General features: G+C 47.2%; 1 protein-coding gene across 4 annotated transcripts in view; it reads right to left on the reverse strand.

Moving 5' to 3' along the window:
* Nucleotides 1-17915, reverse strand: part of rnf220a (ring finger protein 220a) — a 156480-nt gene that overhangs the window by 126586 nt on the left and 11979 nt on the right. For all 4 annotated transcript variants that reach the window (XM_068568819.1, XM_068568817.1, XM_068568816.1 and 1 more), the window contains exon 2: nt 16296-17484. In XM_068568819.1, the coding sequence (XP_068424920.1) occupies nt 16296-16950 (655 nt within the window). In that variant the 5' untranslated portion in view covers nt 16951-17484. The remainder of the gene's footprint in view (nt 1-16295; nt 17485-17915) is intronic.

A 17915-nucleotide genomic window follows, 5' to 3' on the forward strand; every position in this document is an offset into this window, starting at 1 on the left:
CGCAACACCTACGGGGAAATACAAGGCAATTTATCACTAATCACTAGACTCCCCTAACTTTGTATTCATCCGGATTTTCCCATGATTAATAGCTTTCCGCCGCAAACTTTATCCTTCTGAAAAACCACGTTTGAGAGTGTGTGTGCGTGTGTGTGTTTGGAAGTCAGTGCTCTACAGTGTAAGCAGACATAAACCAGTGTTTAATTGTTTGGGGAAACAATGTTGGATTAGGCACAAGACTACTTCAGTCGCATCTTTTTTCCCTCTTTTTTTTTCATCACTCGACCTCTTTTACTACACTCTTTTGTATTTCGGCACTCCATCCGGAAGGATATAGGATGCAGGGAGTGGGGGGGGGGGGAGAAAGAGAAAGAGAGGAGGGAGATACTGAAGGTCTTTTTTGCGCTTTTCAATGGTTTCCTTTCTCCCTTTATCCCTCTGTCTTTTCGCTTCCTATGTCCAATAGGTGAGTCGGATATAAACGTCAGGATGACTTAACATTCATGACGTCATCAACGAAAGGGAAAGCAGCTTCCGTCCATACAAAACAAACATTTGAATACCCGATAAAGGGCTGAAATTCAATTTTTTTTTCATCCATCAAACTTTGGGGCTCAAGGTTGCCGGAACGAATCTAAATCGTGTCATTGACTCGCACCTCTTTTGGCTCTTTGGCCGGTAGATCGTGTGTGGTCGAGCTTTCTGCAAGGCTGGAGAGGAAGAGACGGAGGAGGAAAAGGAGGAGGAGGAAGAGGAGGAGGAGGAGGAGCAGGAGGAGGTGAACCAGCGGGAGGAGAAGATGAGAGGAGGCGAGAAAGGGAGGAAGGGATGAAGGCAACAGAGAGGAGAGGAAACAGAGGAGCCGGCGAGTGGAGGAGAGGTGACAAGGCTTCGGGGACAGACAGAGGCATGAATAATTTATCAACACTTCTGATGGACAGATTAGGAGAAAAAATGAAGAGAGAGAGGGTGGGGGTAGGGTTTGGGGGAGAGGAAGCGAGATTGAAAGCAGAGAAAGGGGAGGAATGAAATGACAAACAGAAAGAGAAAGAGAAAGCAAGTGAAGGGTGGAGGGGGCCACACACTGGAGCTCTTTGATCCTAACAAACCCCTCTCACCCTGACACCACCATGCCATCTGTGGCCCGCACTGTGTGTGTGTGTGTGTCTGTGTGTGTGTCAGAAAGAGACAGTCGAGACAGTGACAAAGGAACAAGGAGATAGAGAGAAACAGACACAGAGAAGGTGTGCATGTTGTGTTTTTTTTTTTTATTATTATCCGAATCAAGTTCAGTCGCAAATTCCCAAAAATCTGTTATGCTTTATTTCAGAATTGCGTCAACCACAAACTGCAAAGCTTTTTTCCTCATCTGTCACTCCATGTGGTGCGGTCATAACGTAATGGTGCTCAGTAGTGGAAAAGCAGAGGGAGCAAGAAGGAGAGATGTGCTAATTTTTGCTGCCACGCTGTAATTTACAGCGGACAACTACCTCACAATTGATTCAAAACATACGTACGTCGTGCAACGGATCAATGCTCCATCCATCATTTAGCTTTGAATTGCTGAGTGTAGTCCATCAAATCAACATAACCCGCGTCCCACGATGCCATCTGGTAAATGGTCTTTCTGGGCCGCGGCGAAAACGCCACATCACGTTGACGATTACGGCCTGCACCGCGTTGCCAGTTGCACGCCGCTTTGTCTCCTCGGCCATCTCGTGCTCTCCTCAGGTATTAAAGATTCATGGCAGAATTTTGGTCGACAACATCAAGTCTGCGTGATTCTGAATATTTAAATATGGCCTCGGTTCATTTGTCATCCCCCTGGTCAAATGCCACAATTAGCATTCTGACCACTTATTGATGTCTCTGTGTGTGTGTGTGTGTGTGTGTGTGTGTGTGTGTGTGTGTGTGTGTGTGTGTGTGTGTGTGTGTGTGTGTAAAGAGGTGATGGATGCCTGATGCCAGACGTTGCACATCAGCCACCTCGGAGCGCCGTGTGTGTATTGATGGGTCATTATGAATGCGGTGACGTACAGGACAGGGGTGGTCAAAGAGCCCTCAGGTGCTACAGTGCATTAACTACACAGATCACGGGAGCTGAAGTACACACACACACACACACACGCACACGCACACACACAAACACGCTCACACAGTGTCTGCCTGTCCTCTGGTCTTATAGCTGTCCTGATGTAAATCTGATCAATCCACACTCTCTCTCTGTCCCACTCACACACACACACACACATTAAACATCATAAGCCACACTGTGTCCATCAGCAAACCCTCTGTTTTTTCCGTCCACCTGCTTTGACTTTCACATGTTCTTTTTGTCCTCTCTCATTTTCTCTTCCTGTTAGTCTGACGGCCTCCCAGTGCACCTGCCTTTCATTACCGCAGCCAGCACTTTTCAGCTTATACCACTGACCGTGTGCGTGCGCGTGTGTGTCTGTCTGTGTCTGTGTGTGTGTGCTGGCAGGAGCAGGGTCAGCATGCGGGCTGTCGACATTATACCGCGACCCCTTCCACGCTGTAGACAGCAACCCTGCCATGTATGAGTCTTTACCTCCCACCCCACACTTCCCCTTACAACACACACTCACACACACACACAAACTGCCATGACCGGTTGCCCCCAGCGACTGGCTATTACCAGAGACCTGGCGCTGTGCTTCTGTGCCAGGTCACAAGACATGTGACCCAACAGTAAGCGCACACACGTACACACATACATGCGACGAGCCTTCCTGACATTGATGCAAAGTCAACATATTTTATTTATTTATTCTTGTGCCGGTAAAATATGTGTTTCTACTGTTCGTTGGTCTGCGTTTCTAATGCTGCATTTATTTATTTATTTTTCTCATATGTATATATTACAAGCCAATCCCCATAGGCCTTTATGTTACAATGTCTAACTTAACAACAGGAATAAACATGTTTGCAGCCTCGTCCAAAAACTTTTTTTTTCTTCTCTAAAGCAGTTTACAACAACTGTACGGGGAGTTTATTTTTATAAAACTCACCCATCTAAATTATAATAAGGCTTAAAGTTAGGCATAACTTAGGGCGTGGCTGCTATAAATGACGGGAGGCTGCCGTCTTAGGTCGCTCGCCGCTAGCTGTTAGCTCTGCTGTGTTCGCCTCAGTGTCCCCACTGCCAAGATGGCCGCTATGAGCCCCACAGCCGCTCATCAGACATTTTTACACAGTCCATGGACCAAAAGACAGTTATAACCCAACTTTTCAGTTCACCTTTCAGGTCTTTTTGGTTTTGGTCCGCAACTAATTTTGGTTCACTCTCCTCAGGCAGCTGTTTTCGCGGCGCCATGGTGGAGCGTTCGGCAGCTAACAATTCAGATGTACAGATATGTTTTGTCTTCTGTTTTCTCTGCGGTAAAATGTTGTGAGGGACACAGAGCTGTCCTTTGATGGACCGACCCCGCAGTCGGCTGCACAGTCTTTCCCAACCCGCGGCAAGAAGCTTTAGTTAACATCGTCCTCAGTGTGATTTTGGGGAGGTCGATTCTAATCTTCCCACCGCTGGCCTTTGGGTCCTGACCCAGCCGCCGCGCGACACTGCTCTGACAATTACATGTAAGTACACACAGGGTCCCTAACTGACTGCAGGGCCCCGACTGGTGACGTCCCAGAGGTCATTAGGCTTCTTCCTGGAAAACAAGGCCGCACTAACAAGTGCACAGCTTGGTTTTAATATGGTGTTAGCGCTAAGATAAGAGAAAAGCTGTGGGCTCGTCTCGGTGGCTGGCTTAGTTTGTGGTTTTTCGCCCTCTGACTTCTTCTTCTTCTTCTTCTTCTTCTTCTTCTTCTTCTTCTTCTTCTTCTTCTTCTTCTTTCAAAACGGAGAATGTAACCGACGAGAAACAGAGCGCGACAGATAAAAAAACCCCCCAAAGAACACCAAACTAGGTCAGGCCGTGTTTAAAGATCTGTAGTTTTACTTGTCGGAATAATCTCTTTCTTTTTACTCCGGTGTCTTCAGCGCGGAGTCGCAAGGGAAAGTATTCAAAAAAAAAAACAAAAAAAAAATGATTATGCAATAAAATATGTTTTATTTTATTGGACGACGCTGCAGGAACAGGGCTATGTGCTTATGAAGGAAGCAAGGAGGAAAGATCAGGATGTGTTAAGCACTTGTGCACTCGCCCACACACACACACGCACGCACACACACACACACACCCTCCCCTGTTGGGTGTAGAGGAGAATCAATATGTCTTTGAATGAGGGTCAGAAGGGTTGTCTGCCCAGGGAGAGCTGACAGATTTGCTCTCTTTTGCTCTGCTAAGCCCCTGCCTGCTTCTAAAACCCCTGACACACACACACACACACACACACACACACACACACACACACACACACACACACACACAAACACACACACAAACGCACACACACACACACACACACACACACACACACACAAAAAGATGGAGACACACACAAACATATAGATGAAGAAACACACGCGCGCACACAAACAGATGGAAAGAGATGCACGCACAAAGATGTGACGCTTCTCCAGGAGGGCAGAATTCCGAGCATTTTGCAGAGGGGATGTGATATTAGACGTTCCACATCGAAATGAACCCTGCTGCGTACCCTGTGTGTCTGTCTGGACCGTGTGTGTGTGTGTGTGTGTGTGTGTGTGTGTGTGTCTACCTACAACCTTGGTAAGTGTCGTAACTCAGGCTTGGACACACAAAGAAGATATAGTGCATTGCATATGGGGAAAGGGATCCTTAACCGACATGCGAGTGCTAGATTAGCTCCCAGCATTCGACTTCTACCTCGCGTGAAACGCTTTTCACCCACATTCCAAAAAAACACTAAAAGAGATAAACGGCGATGGAAGTACCTGATGAAGAAATATGGCTGGAAAGTTACAACTTACAGTGGTTAGAAACCAAGCAAAGCTTCTTTTCCTAGCCTAGCACGGGGAACAGGCCTGCAGCTGTCCATTATCCATTAGCTGCATTAATTGAATAGTAACAAATCTGAAAGTCAAACTTTTTTTTTTAATTAAGAATTATTTTTGATTTTGAATAAATCAAATAAATAAATATTAAACTCTAAAATTAAATTAAATATGATTTTTATTTGGAATAAATCAAATTAAATACAACATTTGAGATTAAATTCAATTCAATAAGATTTTAAATAAATTAAATTAAATTGCATCATAAACATTGCTTTACGCTGTACCATTTTACTTTCATAACTGCAAGAATCAATTGAAGTACAGCTCATAACATACACGTTTACTGTCTCTTTGGAAGGTTCTGCGTCAATTTGTGGTGAAACTTAAGCTAACGTAGCATCATAACCAGCCGCAATTCTGGTTTCCGTTTAAAACCGGCGATTGCATATCGCCATGTACAGTCTTCAGACTATAGCCTTCATCTCAACCAGCAATCACATTGATTCACATTGAATGCTACGGTTCTGCATGAACTGAATGCTTTGGCATCGTGCTACTGCGTCGCTTTCACAGTAGACGCGCTGCGCAGAGGTTTGTGTGTGTCGTTCCACCCTGAATTTGTCCCAAATGTGAAACTACATTTACCGAAAGAGCACAACATGAAGAGCAGCAGATAGTTTGACCCAATAATGAGCACTAATAAGCAATAATAAGAAGGCTACAGTGAGCAGGGAATGATATGTGGAAAGCAAAACCAAACAAAGAAGGAATAATCTATGATCTCTTCTTTTCCAGAAATGGGCCTTCAGCTCGAGTTGGCACCGATTAAATATTCAAAATTCGCTCACATTTTATTGCTTAAAACGTCCTCCTGCTCTACCGTGGTGCATTTTGAGGCGGATCTGGCCTGATTTGGTAGTTTGGACAAATATTTCACACATTCAACAAGCACATATTTACAATATAACACTCCAACCTCATTATATTTTCCAGACTGTCTGATGGCTCACAAAATGGTTCAAATAAGGGGATTTAACGTCCGGCCAACCAAACAAATATGAATCTATTAGGAACGATTATTGAATGTGAGCCATCGCTGCGGCTGCTTTTAGTGTCAAACCCGTTTAAAGTGGGCTGTGATGTCTGACAGCACAACAACACCACAGGGTTAAGTAGATAACAGCGTTAAATGCTGGATATCACTGATAATCAAATCAGAGGAACGAATGTGTCCGTGTGTGATGAATGCTTCCGTGTGTGTGTGTGTGTGTGTGTGTGTGTGTGTGTGTGTGTGTGTGTGTGTGTGTATTTGTGTGTGTGTGCCTCCCGTGTGGTTAACATACTAGAGCAGCAATTAGTAATCACTCATGGAGCTAATGACATCAATCAATGAGCTTTTAAAACCAGCCATTTGATAATTACAACCATCAATGGTCACCCATGGATTCATTATAGCACTGCACTCCGTCTGCCGCCGCCTCTCTGCATGTATGTAAACTGTACTTCACCATATCAAAAAACAGCCTATGAACCATATAAACGTAATTGTTTACTCCGTATCTGATGAATTGAAAACCTTCTGAGCCAGTGGTTCAAATCAAAGGTGATGTAATATACTGCAGGTGCTCCGAATACGTTTAATCCTTCTAAGAAATGCACAGGTATTGTGAAAGCAAATGTTTAGAAGCTCACAGGTCGTGCTTTGGCAGCAAGATACATAGCGGCCTTCACAATCTGAGACACAGAAGGAGGGATGGGAGGAGGCGACGAGAGGAAACGTCGGCACCTCTGGCATCAGCGAGCGGCGGACGTGTAAACAAGGGATGTCAGAAGTGAAACGCGTTATTCTTTCACTCATTCTTTTACGCACTTCCTACTTTCACTGTTTGATTTGAGACAGCAGCTGAGCGCACTTTACTTTTAACCACGCACTTGAGTCACTATATTTGTTTCACACATTTGTACGTCTTTGTTCCAATGGGTTTTCATTTGTTGCATGCATAAACATTTCAATGTGTTTTTTTTTACATTGATAAGGTAAGCATTGACTAATGTGAGCAGTGCAGCTTTAAAAACACACAAACGCACATATGTCTGGAAGAAAATAAAACCTGAGGTGAAGTGAAGCGGCTGCGTCCAATAAGAGAGGTTATTTTTATGACCTTGACCCTAAAATCAGTTTCACTCAGTGTAAATGAAGTGTCTGGGTGGCCAGCTGACAAGCGCAGGATCTGAATATGAGCTAACCTGCACATCATATGGGTGCACGAGTGTCATTTGTGTGTGTGTGTGTGTGTGTGTGTGTGTTTGCGTATGCGCATCTGTGTGCGCGCGCGTGGCGCGGATGCACAATTACCAGGCAGGCACGAATCGATAGGTGCCTGCTGACAGATGGATTAGCACGGTAAACAGATGATACACACACCGCTAAATTATTCATCTGCTGAACAGTGGGCTGGGTTTCCACACACACCCGGTGATGTGGGGGGAGAGAGACGGGGGCGGGGGGGAGGGACGGGTGTGAATATGGTTGATGAAGAGGAAGAGAGACCGAGGAGGCAACGCGTGTTGCGACCTGAACGCAAACCGGAGATTTGACAAGCACAATATGTGTGTGTGTGTGTGTGTGTGTGTGTGTGTGTGTGTGTGTGTGTGTGTGGGAAGGGGGAGGGGGAGGCTGGACAAAGAGGGGGGTCGAGTCAGCGCCGAGTGACTCGCAAGGCGTTCTAGGTACCCAACACGCGAAGGTGTGCAAACGTCGACACACTCATCCCTTTATTTCTTCATCATCTGCGTCTTCCTCCTTCTGAAGTGCGGGCAAATCCGTGATCAGCGACTGTTTATGCCTTTAGCGGAGGCCGCCGCGCGAATGCAATTTCACAGCACACAGACCCACATGAGTGAGGTGCGGGAGGGTGGGGGAGGCGATGGGGGGAAAATATAACGCGGATAAACCTGATCATGCCGTGGGAAGGACATGCGTAATTATGTTTGGAGAAAAATTAGTCACCCTGCCATTTGGTACGGGAGGGCGGCCGTCGCAGTACCGTTAGGATTGGAGCTAGCAGTGGAGCTAGCAGTGGAGCTAGCAGTGGAGCTAGCAGTGGAGCTAGCAGTGGAGCTAGCAGTGGAGCTAGCGTTCCACTGTGAGAAAAAAGGCTGTTCAGAAAACAAGGAGGTGTTGTGAAGAAAACAAGGGCAATAAAACAGCTTCAACGAGATCTTCGCAGTGCACTCCCAATATTGAATAGTGTAGATTCTGGCGCATGCAAATGAAATGAGCGTGCGCACACACATTCACGTACACACTCTGGCATGCATATAAAACACCCCTTTATTGATTTGTTTCACCTTTCTAAGGGACTTTGGAGGCCCCTTTCTGCAGCAGCAGCAGCAGCAGCAGATGCTAAGCTTTGCTCCTCTGGGATGGAACTTTTATTACCAACGAGGAAGAAGTCAGATGTGATGTTACACGCTGACGTCTGATTGCCGACCGAACTTTAAACTCCGGGGCAAAGAACAGTTCACTATCAGGTAATGGCGCCGAGAAAATCTTCCTTCCTTATTAATCAAAGATGGGTTTCACTTCCAAAACATCTACAGGTGCAAGTCGATCTCTTGAAAAAAAAACAAGGTGTGTGTGTGTTGTGTGTGTGTGTGTGTGTGTGTGTGTTTAGTGACGGGCCGGTCCAGCTTTGTGAAGCGGTGGCGCGTTAAGAGCAGCTAACGATCTCGAACCCACACAAAACACACACACACACACACACACACACACAGACACACAAACTGTTGGTTCGCATCATGGCCGCCATCAGCAGGAACCAATCAGATTTGATGAATAATTCAATATTAAAGAGGGTGTGACCAAGACTGGGAGGGGAAGGGCTCTGCCAAGCAAGTGGGCTTTTTTATTTGGAAACGGGCCTGCTGTGTGTGTGTGTGTGTGTGTGTGTGTGTGTGTGTGTGTGTGTGTGTGTGTGCGTGTGTGTGTGTGTGTGTGCGTGCGTGCGTGTGTGAAAGTGAGAGAAGCAAGAGGGGGGCAGGCCTGTCACACTAGACTGCATCCACAAACTGGCTGCAGATTAGATTACTGAGGAGGAGGATGAGGAGGAGGAGGAGGAGGAGGAGGAGGAGGAGGAGGAGGAATAGAGGAGGTGGAGGAGGAAGAGGAGGAGGAGGTAGAAGAGGAAGAGGAGGAGGAGACAAGAACATGAGTGGAAGGAGGAGACGGGAGGAGAAGGGAAGAGAGGAGGAGGAGGATGAGACAGTGGCTGAGCAGCAGGATCTTTTAACACATCTGCATCAGGAGGCGTCTAAATGCTGAAGCTCTCTGGAGAAATAAGGTGCAGCGTCGGTCAGAGCCGAGTGTACAACATTAACACTGTATATCATTTTCAAATCAACTGGCATGCTTTGGTCACGTCGAACCCAACGACTTAGAGGATCATCACAGCTTTGCTCTCGAGCTTTACTCGAGAGGATAAACACGACAGGGCCCGCTCACCAGTTTTTTCTACCATTACTGGGAACTCTGGCAAGACAAAAATAAATGATGGTTTGCAGAATATTCATGTGTTTCGCTAAAAATTCTGCATATTTACCAAGAAAGAGAAAGAAAAGCCACAAGTACAAAAGTACAAAATGTCAAAAACTGTGAGGCAGAAGTTCAGGGCTGTGACCTTATGCGTGTGTGTGTGTGTGTGTGTGTGTGTGTGTGTGTGTGTGTGTGTGTGTCCACATATTAAAAGCTAAATGTGTGTTGTGTTGCCAGGTGTGCTGCGGTTGTACGAGACTCAGTGGAGTTTTAACGCCGGGTTTTTTTTTATTGGCCAAAGCGGACATCACCGAGGGAACAGAGTGGAATTCCGGAACTGGGGACGTTACGGACCTGAGCTTATGTGAGAGAGAGAGAGAGAGAGAGAGAGAGAGAGAGAGAGAGAGAGAGAAGGGGAGAGGGGGAGAGGCCTCTGTGTCATGTGAATTGTGTTCATGTTCCCTTCGAGGCAACCTGTTTTCCGGAACTCCCAGAATGCAAAGTGACATCCTGTCCTCAGAGTGGCCTGTACCTGATTTAATTGTTTATTTGCACTTGATTCCTGCTGTTTCTGGACAATACGTTTCTGACTCAAGTACAACAGCAGTGGAAACAGATGAAGTAAGATGACAAAATATTATCAGGTCACATTTTGAGGCAGGAGAATATTTTATACATTTTGCAGGGCGCCGCAGAGGGAATCCCCTCGTCTCATCTGCCCTCCTTCATTTGCTTTACACCAGCTCAAGCGGCTCATTTGTGTAACCTACTCCTCCACACAGACACACACACACACACACACACACACACACACACACACACACACACACACACACACACAGATCTGTGTCCAAATGGAGTGGCTGCGCCGACAAAAGGCTCGACAGGAAGCGACTAATCCTTGATCTGCGCAGCGTCGCAACAATGACCGCAAGACGACTCACACCAAGTGACACGCGCACATACACATCTGCACAAGCACCACACACACACACACACACACACACACACACACACACATAGACACACAGACAATTGCTGCTTACCTCCAGTTGCCACCCAGTGAGAGCGCAAGAGAGGGGAAAGGACCGGCTTGAACGTGAGATGGAAAGAGAATATTCCCAGATTCCAATGACTATTTCGATGAAAACAATTTGTAATGATTATAGCCACAATAATTGTGTATTGTATGGATCAGACGCATGAAGGCTGGGAATCGGACACGCACACTCCTTAGCCTGCGGGAGCTGCCAGAAGGGCAGAGGGGCACACACTCGGGGGGTAAACAAAGCCACCACAAGTAGGACAGTACCCCCCCACCACCCGTGTGTGTGTGTGTGTGTGTGTGTGTGTGTGTGTGTGTGTGTGTGTGTGTGTGTGTGGCACATGGTGGAGACTGACAGGGAGGCAACATGAGAGGGACAAGCCTTTTAACATCTGGCTAAGCACTGACAGGAAGACACACACACACACACGCACACACGCACACACACACACACACACACACACACACACACACACACGGCGGGCAAGTCCCAGTCCTAATTATTAGAACACTCTTACTTAACTTAACCCTGCCACTGGACCGTGACAGGCAGAGATGGAAGGGGATGGGAAGGAGGGGAGAGGGGGGAGACTCTTTTTTTTTTTGCGAGGACAAGGAGGAGGATGAGCCTTCTGTCTCCTTGGCGGATTTAGTTAACTCCTCACACGCCGCGACAGAGGACGGGGGGGATTGTAGAGGACGAGGATGTGAATACGTTTAAAAAGACTCACATTAACAGTCAAAAATCTCTACTTGCGGAAGCCCCACCCACACGGTTTGATTGACAGGTGGTCTGTGGGACGTGTCATCCACCAACATCCGTATCTCTTATCCATCGCCCCTTTTTGTGACAAGCTGGTTTGTTTTTCCTTTTGCGTTGTATTTTTATTTTGCATTTTTAGCTGCAATAATTTGGTCGACTCCGCCCCCCAGACGAAGAGGAGGAGGAAGAGGAGGCCTCTGGCTGTGTGTGTTTTCACAGCTGTGCAAGACGCGCTCTGTCAAACGGTGAAACTGTTGATAGGAATACGAGAAGTTGGTTGTTGTTTCAGTACGTTAAAATAATTTAACTTAATAAATGTGAATGATACACAAATGCAGCAATTTGTACCTGTCCACGATGAGCTGGCCTAAACATTCCTCGTGTCAGCCAGGCAGGCAGATGGGATCTGCATTTCAGCTCTACATCGCACCATCCTCCCTGTTTTCCTTCATTCCTTCCTTCCTTCCCCGCAACCTTTCCTTTTTTCTGCTATTGCTTTTATCTTCTCTTTTATCTCTCCCGCTCTCCCTCCCTCAAAGACTTCAATCGTTCGCCGTCCGCTTGACTTTATTTTATTTTTTTCACCGTCCCCCTCGATCGTCGTGCGTGGGAAAACGTCCACGAGCGACTAGTGAAAAGAGCAAAAAAAAAGGAAAGGAAGCGAGGGAGCAAGGAGAGGGACGAGGAAGCTGAGTTACAGGCATTCGAGGGGTTAGGCTTGGCGTAAATCTCTCGGCCTTGTAAATGAGGCGAGCGGAGAGCACGTAAACAAACAGACTACAGCTGTCACACATTCATGTGGGGAGATGCACGCACACACACACAGACAGACGGAAGGGGAAGGAAGTGAAGGACGCGAAGGAAAAGATGAAGGAGAGAACAAAAGATAAGTGAGAAGCAGAGGAAAACAAAGATGACGGAACGTGCTGGATGCTGAGACACAAACGCACACGACTTCACGTTGACACGTTGTGCAAATCCCCTCCGCAAACAAGCAAGTGCACTGAGGGTGGAGGTGAGGAGGAGGGGGAGGGGGACGGGGGGGGGGCAATGTCATTTGTCAACATTCCCCATTAATTCCAATCACACATTTCATAATTCCATTCTCTCTTGTACTGTAACACACACACACACACACACACACACACACACACACAAACCCCTCCTCTGCTTCATTCCTGTGCTTAAACAACATGAATACAGTCAAATGCTGAAGGCCTTCCCAATGATACGACATGCGCCGCCCCCTTAGGGCATGATGGGGCCTTTATGTGCGGGTTTAGCGGCTGACAGGTTAGCGGGTTTAGCTAACAGCCGACGTGCCTTCCGGGGCAGTGGGGGGGATTTGTGTGAGGGCTTAGCTTGGAGTAGGAGGCCGCCGCTCTGGAGCGCCGTGCGGCAGGCAGGGTTTTCCGAGTTGCGTTAATAGTGCGGACGAGGAGGGTGTGTGTGTGTGGCGAGGTGGAGGGAGGGGGTCTTTTTTCTTCTTTTTGTTTCAGCGTGAGGCAAAGGAGAGAGGTTTACACATTCGCACCTGGGATTAACTGGCACGACGGATGATTGGACTCGAATGGGATTGAATTTGGAAATTGATGGACACAAGACCGTTCTTTTTTTTAAGCAACATTTTGTTGTTTTTTCTGTCTGCATGAAATGGATTTATTGCTTCAGTGTTTAAGGTTTTGATGTACTCCCAAACTAGAGAGTGGACATGCAGGTGGTTCCGTTTATCGGCTGCTGCAGGGTTGACGTACAAAATGTTTTTGGAAGCGCGAATGCAATCGTCAGAAGAAGCAAGCTAATTTAAGGCTGTAAAGAAACTACAACACGGTCACATAACTTCACGCCACCCGCCATCGGCTCAAGGCAGACATAAAGTAGCCTCATTTGACAACGTTTTCTTTTTTAAGACGCGATGTCCTCGAACAAAAGTTTAAAAAGCGTTACGCTTGTGTTAACCACATATCTTATATCAGGTAACCAACCAAAAACCACTTAAGAAAAAATAAAACATTTGACTCCAAGGCAATGAAACCCAAAGTGCAAAAACGCTGACTCATTTCCAGTGGTTTAGGACTCTTTTATTAACTGCAGCGCTCTATACACTACAGTGTTTTTCTAGTCATCCAAAACTGCTCCAGACGACTGAGCGAACTCCATTAGCCGAGAGGACCTTGAGTTAAGATTCACTTTGTCCTAAGCCGAGAAGTGCTGGGAGACGACTTCAAAGAACTGTCTCGATGTATCTGCAGTCGGTGCGGAGCAATGAATGAGCAAACGTCGGAGGTGTAGCCGAGCAGTAAAACACCTGATCGTACAAAATCGTACGTTTCCCCGTCTCAAGAAAATCTGAGTCACGTATCTTTCGTTTGGTGGAGAGATATCGGCACCTTAGTGAGAGCTATCGCATCCCACCACGGTTAAGATACGGATTCATTGGCACAAATGGATTCAAAAGTCCAGACTTAAATCTACTGAAGTAGTTTGCTTGAATTGGATGCAACCCAGCGACCTCAACAGACACTCAAGATATTGAATATTAAACCGATGAAACAAACACCTAACATTTACATTCATGTTTGCGCTGCAGCAGAATCTCTGTGTGACACTGTATGATGATCCCAAGCAAGGCAAACCTCTTTTCACTGTGAGATTTCCGAGAGGCATGTGTGAAGCAGCGCGGAGGCTGCTAGTTAGCTAATGTGTGTGTGTGTGTGTGTGTGTGTGTGTGTGTGTGTGTGTGTGTGTGAAACAGCGAGAGCTCCGTCCTCATGGGATTGCACCAAAGTGTTGTTTGTTCTTTGCGCCTCCGCTGGATAGCCAAAACCAGTGAAGGAGAACCCATAATTCTTTGCTGCAAGCAGTGGCGCCGCACATCCAATTGCATTAGAAGCCCATGGTGGAGCTGGAGGCGACTTGTGCCAAGATTTAACCTGATTAGATGCCGATGCAGCCGTTCCAAAAGACAGCACAGGAGGCCTACGTGCCCGCCTCCCGTTCTATTTCTGGCCTTCGGTCAAATCTGGAGCGACAACACGGCAACGACCACGAGGCTCTTGAGCGCCGGTCGCTTTTGCTCAATGCCGCTGAGAACAGGGAGGAGGGGAATGTCTATTTCAGAATTAAAAAACAATGGGCAGTCTAACGAGACGACGGCGAGAAGCAGCTCCACAGCGCAGTTGTCGCCTCGCTCTCCCTCCGCTCTCTTTGTTCTCGACCCCGTTCCCTTCTCTTCTCTTCTTTGATATCTTCCTCCTCCTCCTCATCCCTCCCCTTGCCAGCCCACCGGATGTCATTTCCCCAAATGTGACCCTTACTTCCCTCCACTTCTTCCTTCATCCCTCTCTTTTCTCACCCTCACTCTCTCTCTCCTGCGGTGGTCTTTTTTTTATCGGATCAGTCTCAGGTCGTCGCCTCTGTCTCTCACGTGTTCCATCAAGGATGCATCGCTAAATCACACACCAATATACACCCACACACACACACACACACACACACACACACACACACACACACACACACACACGAACACACACTCGCCTTCTTCCACTCGAGATGGAGAAGGGATGAAACAAGAAAGTACACAAGTATAGACAGCAAAAGGGGAGATAAAGTGAATTCAAGAGAGAACCGAGAGAAAGGAAGAACTCTCTCTCTCTCTCTCTCTCTCTCTCTCTCTCTCTCTCTCTCTCTTTCTCTCTCTCTTTCTCTTTCTCTCTACCTCTCTCTCTCTCTCTCTCTCTCTCTCTCTCTCTCTCTGTGTCTCTCTCTTTCTCTCTCTCCTAATTTGTCACTGAGATCCGATGCAGCTTGTTGACATGTGTAGGAGATGTCGGTGCTCATGCTGAGAGCTGTTTGTGCGCCTGGAAGAGTGTTTGTGTGTTTGTGCTTGGAGCTCGTTCAACCCTTCTACTACCTCCCATTTATTACACACACACACACACAAACACATGGACTGCCAAGGTTTTGGGTATGTGGGTAAATCTTTTGGCAACGGGGCTGCCAACGTGGAGCTATGATGAATGCTGATGGCAAAGAGCGTGGCCGGTCTCTGAACCAGTCACTCACACACACACACACACACACACCCCGATACACACCGACACACACACCGACACACACACACAAACACTAATCAGATTCCCGGTGCGTGAGGGCCAAATGGCAACCCTCCACCGGTGAATGCTAATGTGACCAGTGGAGCTTGTGGGCTTGTGAAACAAGGCTAGGGAGAGCCAGGAGAGATGATGACAGGAGAACATAGATGGGATTGTTTACTGGCGTGTGTGATGCTGGTGTGTCAACGTTTGCATTCTTTTACAAATTACAGAGAGTTGTACTTTGGTTTTAATTTGAGAGTCAGAATCAGAGTTGGCTGCGGATGTGTTTGTGGGTCTTGCTGTGTAGGTTTAAAATATTGCAATCGACTGTAGAATCATCCCAGATCGTTGTGGTTTGAGCAGTTTTGAGGACGTTGGATGCGTGTTGGTAGTGTGTTTTGAACATCATTGAAATCACTTGCAATAAACTGGAAAAAAATGCACAATATAAAAGGGATGTGGCCAGACCCTTCATTTTACCATACTGAAATATTGTACAACATGTCATTTTGTATCATAGCAAGAGCATAATGGGGTCACAGTAGACTTTCATGACAATAATGTGTAAGTCTATGTAGTTTGAACAGTAAATTCCTATAATTTCTTTTCCTATGCCTAGTAATCTATTGGGTACAAATGGGTGTCAAACCCAACATGAAGTGTCTTAACAATCACTTCATAGATTATCTGAACTCGACTGGAAGGGTGAACCACAATCGTCCAAAAGATCTCCCATAGGTGTGTAATTGGGTTAAGATCTGATGACTCCAAATACCAATCCCTGTGATTCACATCTTGAAATCATTCAGTGACCCCTTGTGCCCTCTGCTCTTTTGTTACTGTGTTATTCCTATCACACTTCTAACTTCCGTCTGTCCAATGTAGAGCAGCAATGAAGAGTTACTTACAGCGCTCAATGCGGTCCTCGGGGCTGGAGGAAGTATCTCGGTCCGACAGGAGGCCTGACACCGCGAAGATCTTTTTCCCGCTGTCCTCCACTGCTTTCAAGGCGCTGCTGGGCGAACTTCCAGGAGGGATCTGGGAACCGCCAAAGTCATACTCTTTCCCCTCCGCATCGGAGTACCGCAGGTGGGGCGAGGCGTCTGCATCCAGGCAGCCTTTGAGGCGCTTGGCCGGGGTGAAAGCCGACTGATAGCCGCCTGGCACTCCGTCCCGTTCATCCGGAGGTGAGGCGAAAGGCCTGAAGGCGCCGACACCGCTGTGATTCAGCATACTGATAGGCGAGCAGTCCAGGTTCGGTGGGGCAAACTGATGATGGAGGTGGAGGAGGGATGGAGGAAAGTCCCTGTTGGGGAATCCCGGTGGTACTCCGCCTTGGCGGTGGTACATTGACGCAAAAGTGTACGAACCGTTGTTGAACGGCAAATGGATGTCTTTCTCAACGGAAACGGGGACGCCGAATGGACGTGGCTGCTGGCAGGGAATGGAAGCGTCGCGAGAGGCTTCAGCAGTGGAGGCCAGCACCATGAGGGCAGGGGAGGCCAGGGGATTGGGCAGGTAGGAGGAGCTCTCCATCTTGAAGGCTGCCCTGTGGAGATCCATGTCTAGGCGGGAGAAAGATGCCGTTACGATCTTAGGGGGGGGGAGGAGATGATTCCTCCTCAATCAAAGGACAATTTAAGACAATCTCCAAGGCCCTTGAAAGGGGTCTAAGGAAGTGTGTGAATCTGGGTGGGAGGGTTGGGGATTTGGGCTTTAAGAGGGAATTAGCTTAGAAAAAAACAGCTCGTGAGAAAGGACAGTATTCTTGAAAAAATCAGCCAATGTCAGGCCAGCTTGAATTCAGTTCATTCCTATCCAGCCTCTCAGCTCAGTTCAGTCCAGAATATTCCGGGCCAGGTAAGCGCCGTTGGGTATATTCAGTCCTTCACAGACTTCACAGTTTGGACGACTTCAGTCCTGATGATAAATACAATAAATGGTCAAGGTTAACGTTTTCCTCCTGGTTAAAAAGCAGTAAAAGCTCCCTCTACGGAGAGTCTGTTGGATGTGTTGCCGAAGCCGAGCGGTCCCAGGAAAGGGGTGGACATCCGCAGGTCGTCAGAGCTGGTTCCTCATCCTCATGTGGTCGCCAAGCTGAGGAGATACAAAACACAAGCATTAGTACAATAGAGGTACAATAAAAAAGAGAATGTTTTCCGCTGTCTCACCTGCACTGCCAAGTTAACCAAACTATACAACGAGACCTCTCAACTGAGCTCTCCCCTAGCACCCGGAATGACATGGGTGAAGATAATTACGCCTTTATTTTTTCTGTATTTCTTTAGATGATTTGTGCCGAGACCTGCCCTCTGACAGACTTTCCCTTCACCGTTCCCTTGAGGTCTCTGCTGTTTTGGACAGAAGCGGGAAAAAAGACATTATCTGTGCCGACAAAAGTGCTTTAAATCAGCTCTCTAACATCCATAATAAAAATTGGAATCGCTCTGCGAACCGTTTCACATTTATCTCAGCCCTCCTCATCTTTTCTTAATGATAGGTACTTTCAGGAGACAAGAGGCGCGCTG

This window comes from Clinocottus analis, unplaced genomic scaffold (genome assembly GCF_023055335.1).
Source record: "Clinocottus analis isolate CAN_PGR_092001 unplaced genomic scaffold, fCliAna1.0.p SCAF_11, whole genome shotgun sequence".
In the NCBI taxonomy this organism is placed as follows: Eukaryota; Metazoa; Chordata; class Actinopteri; order Perciformes; family Cottidae; genus Clinocottus; species Clinocottus analis.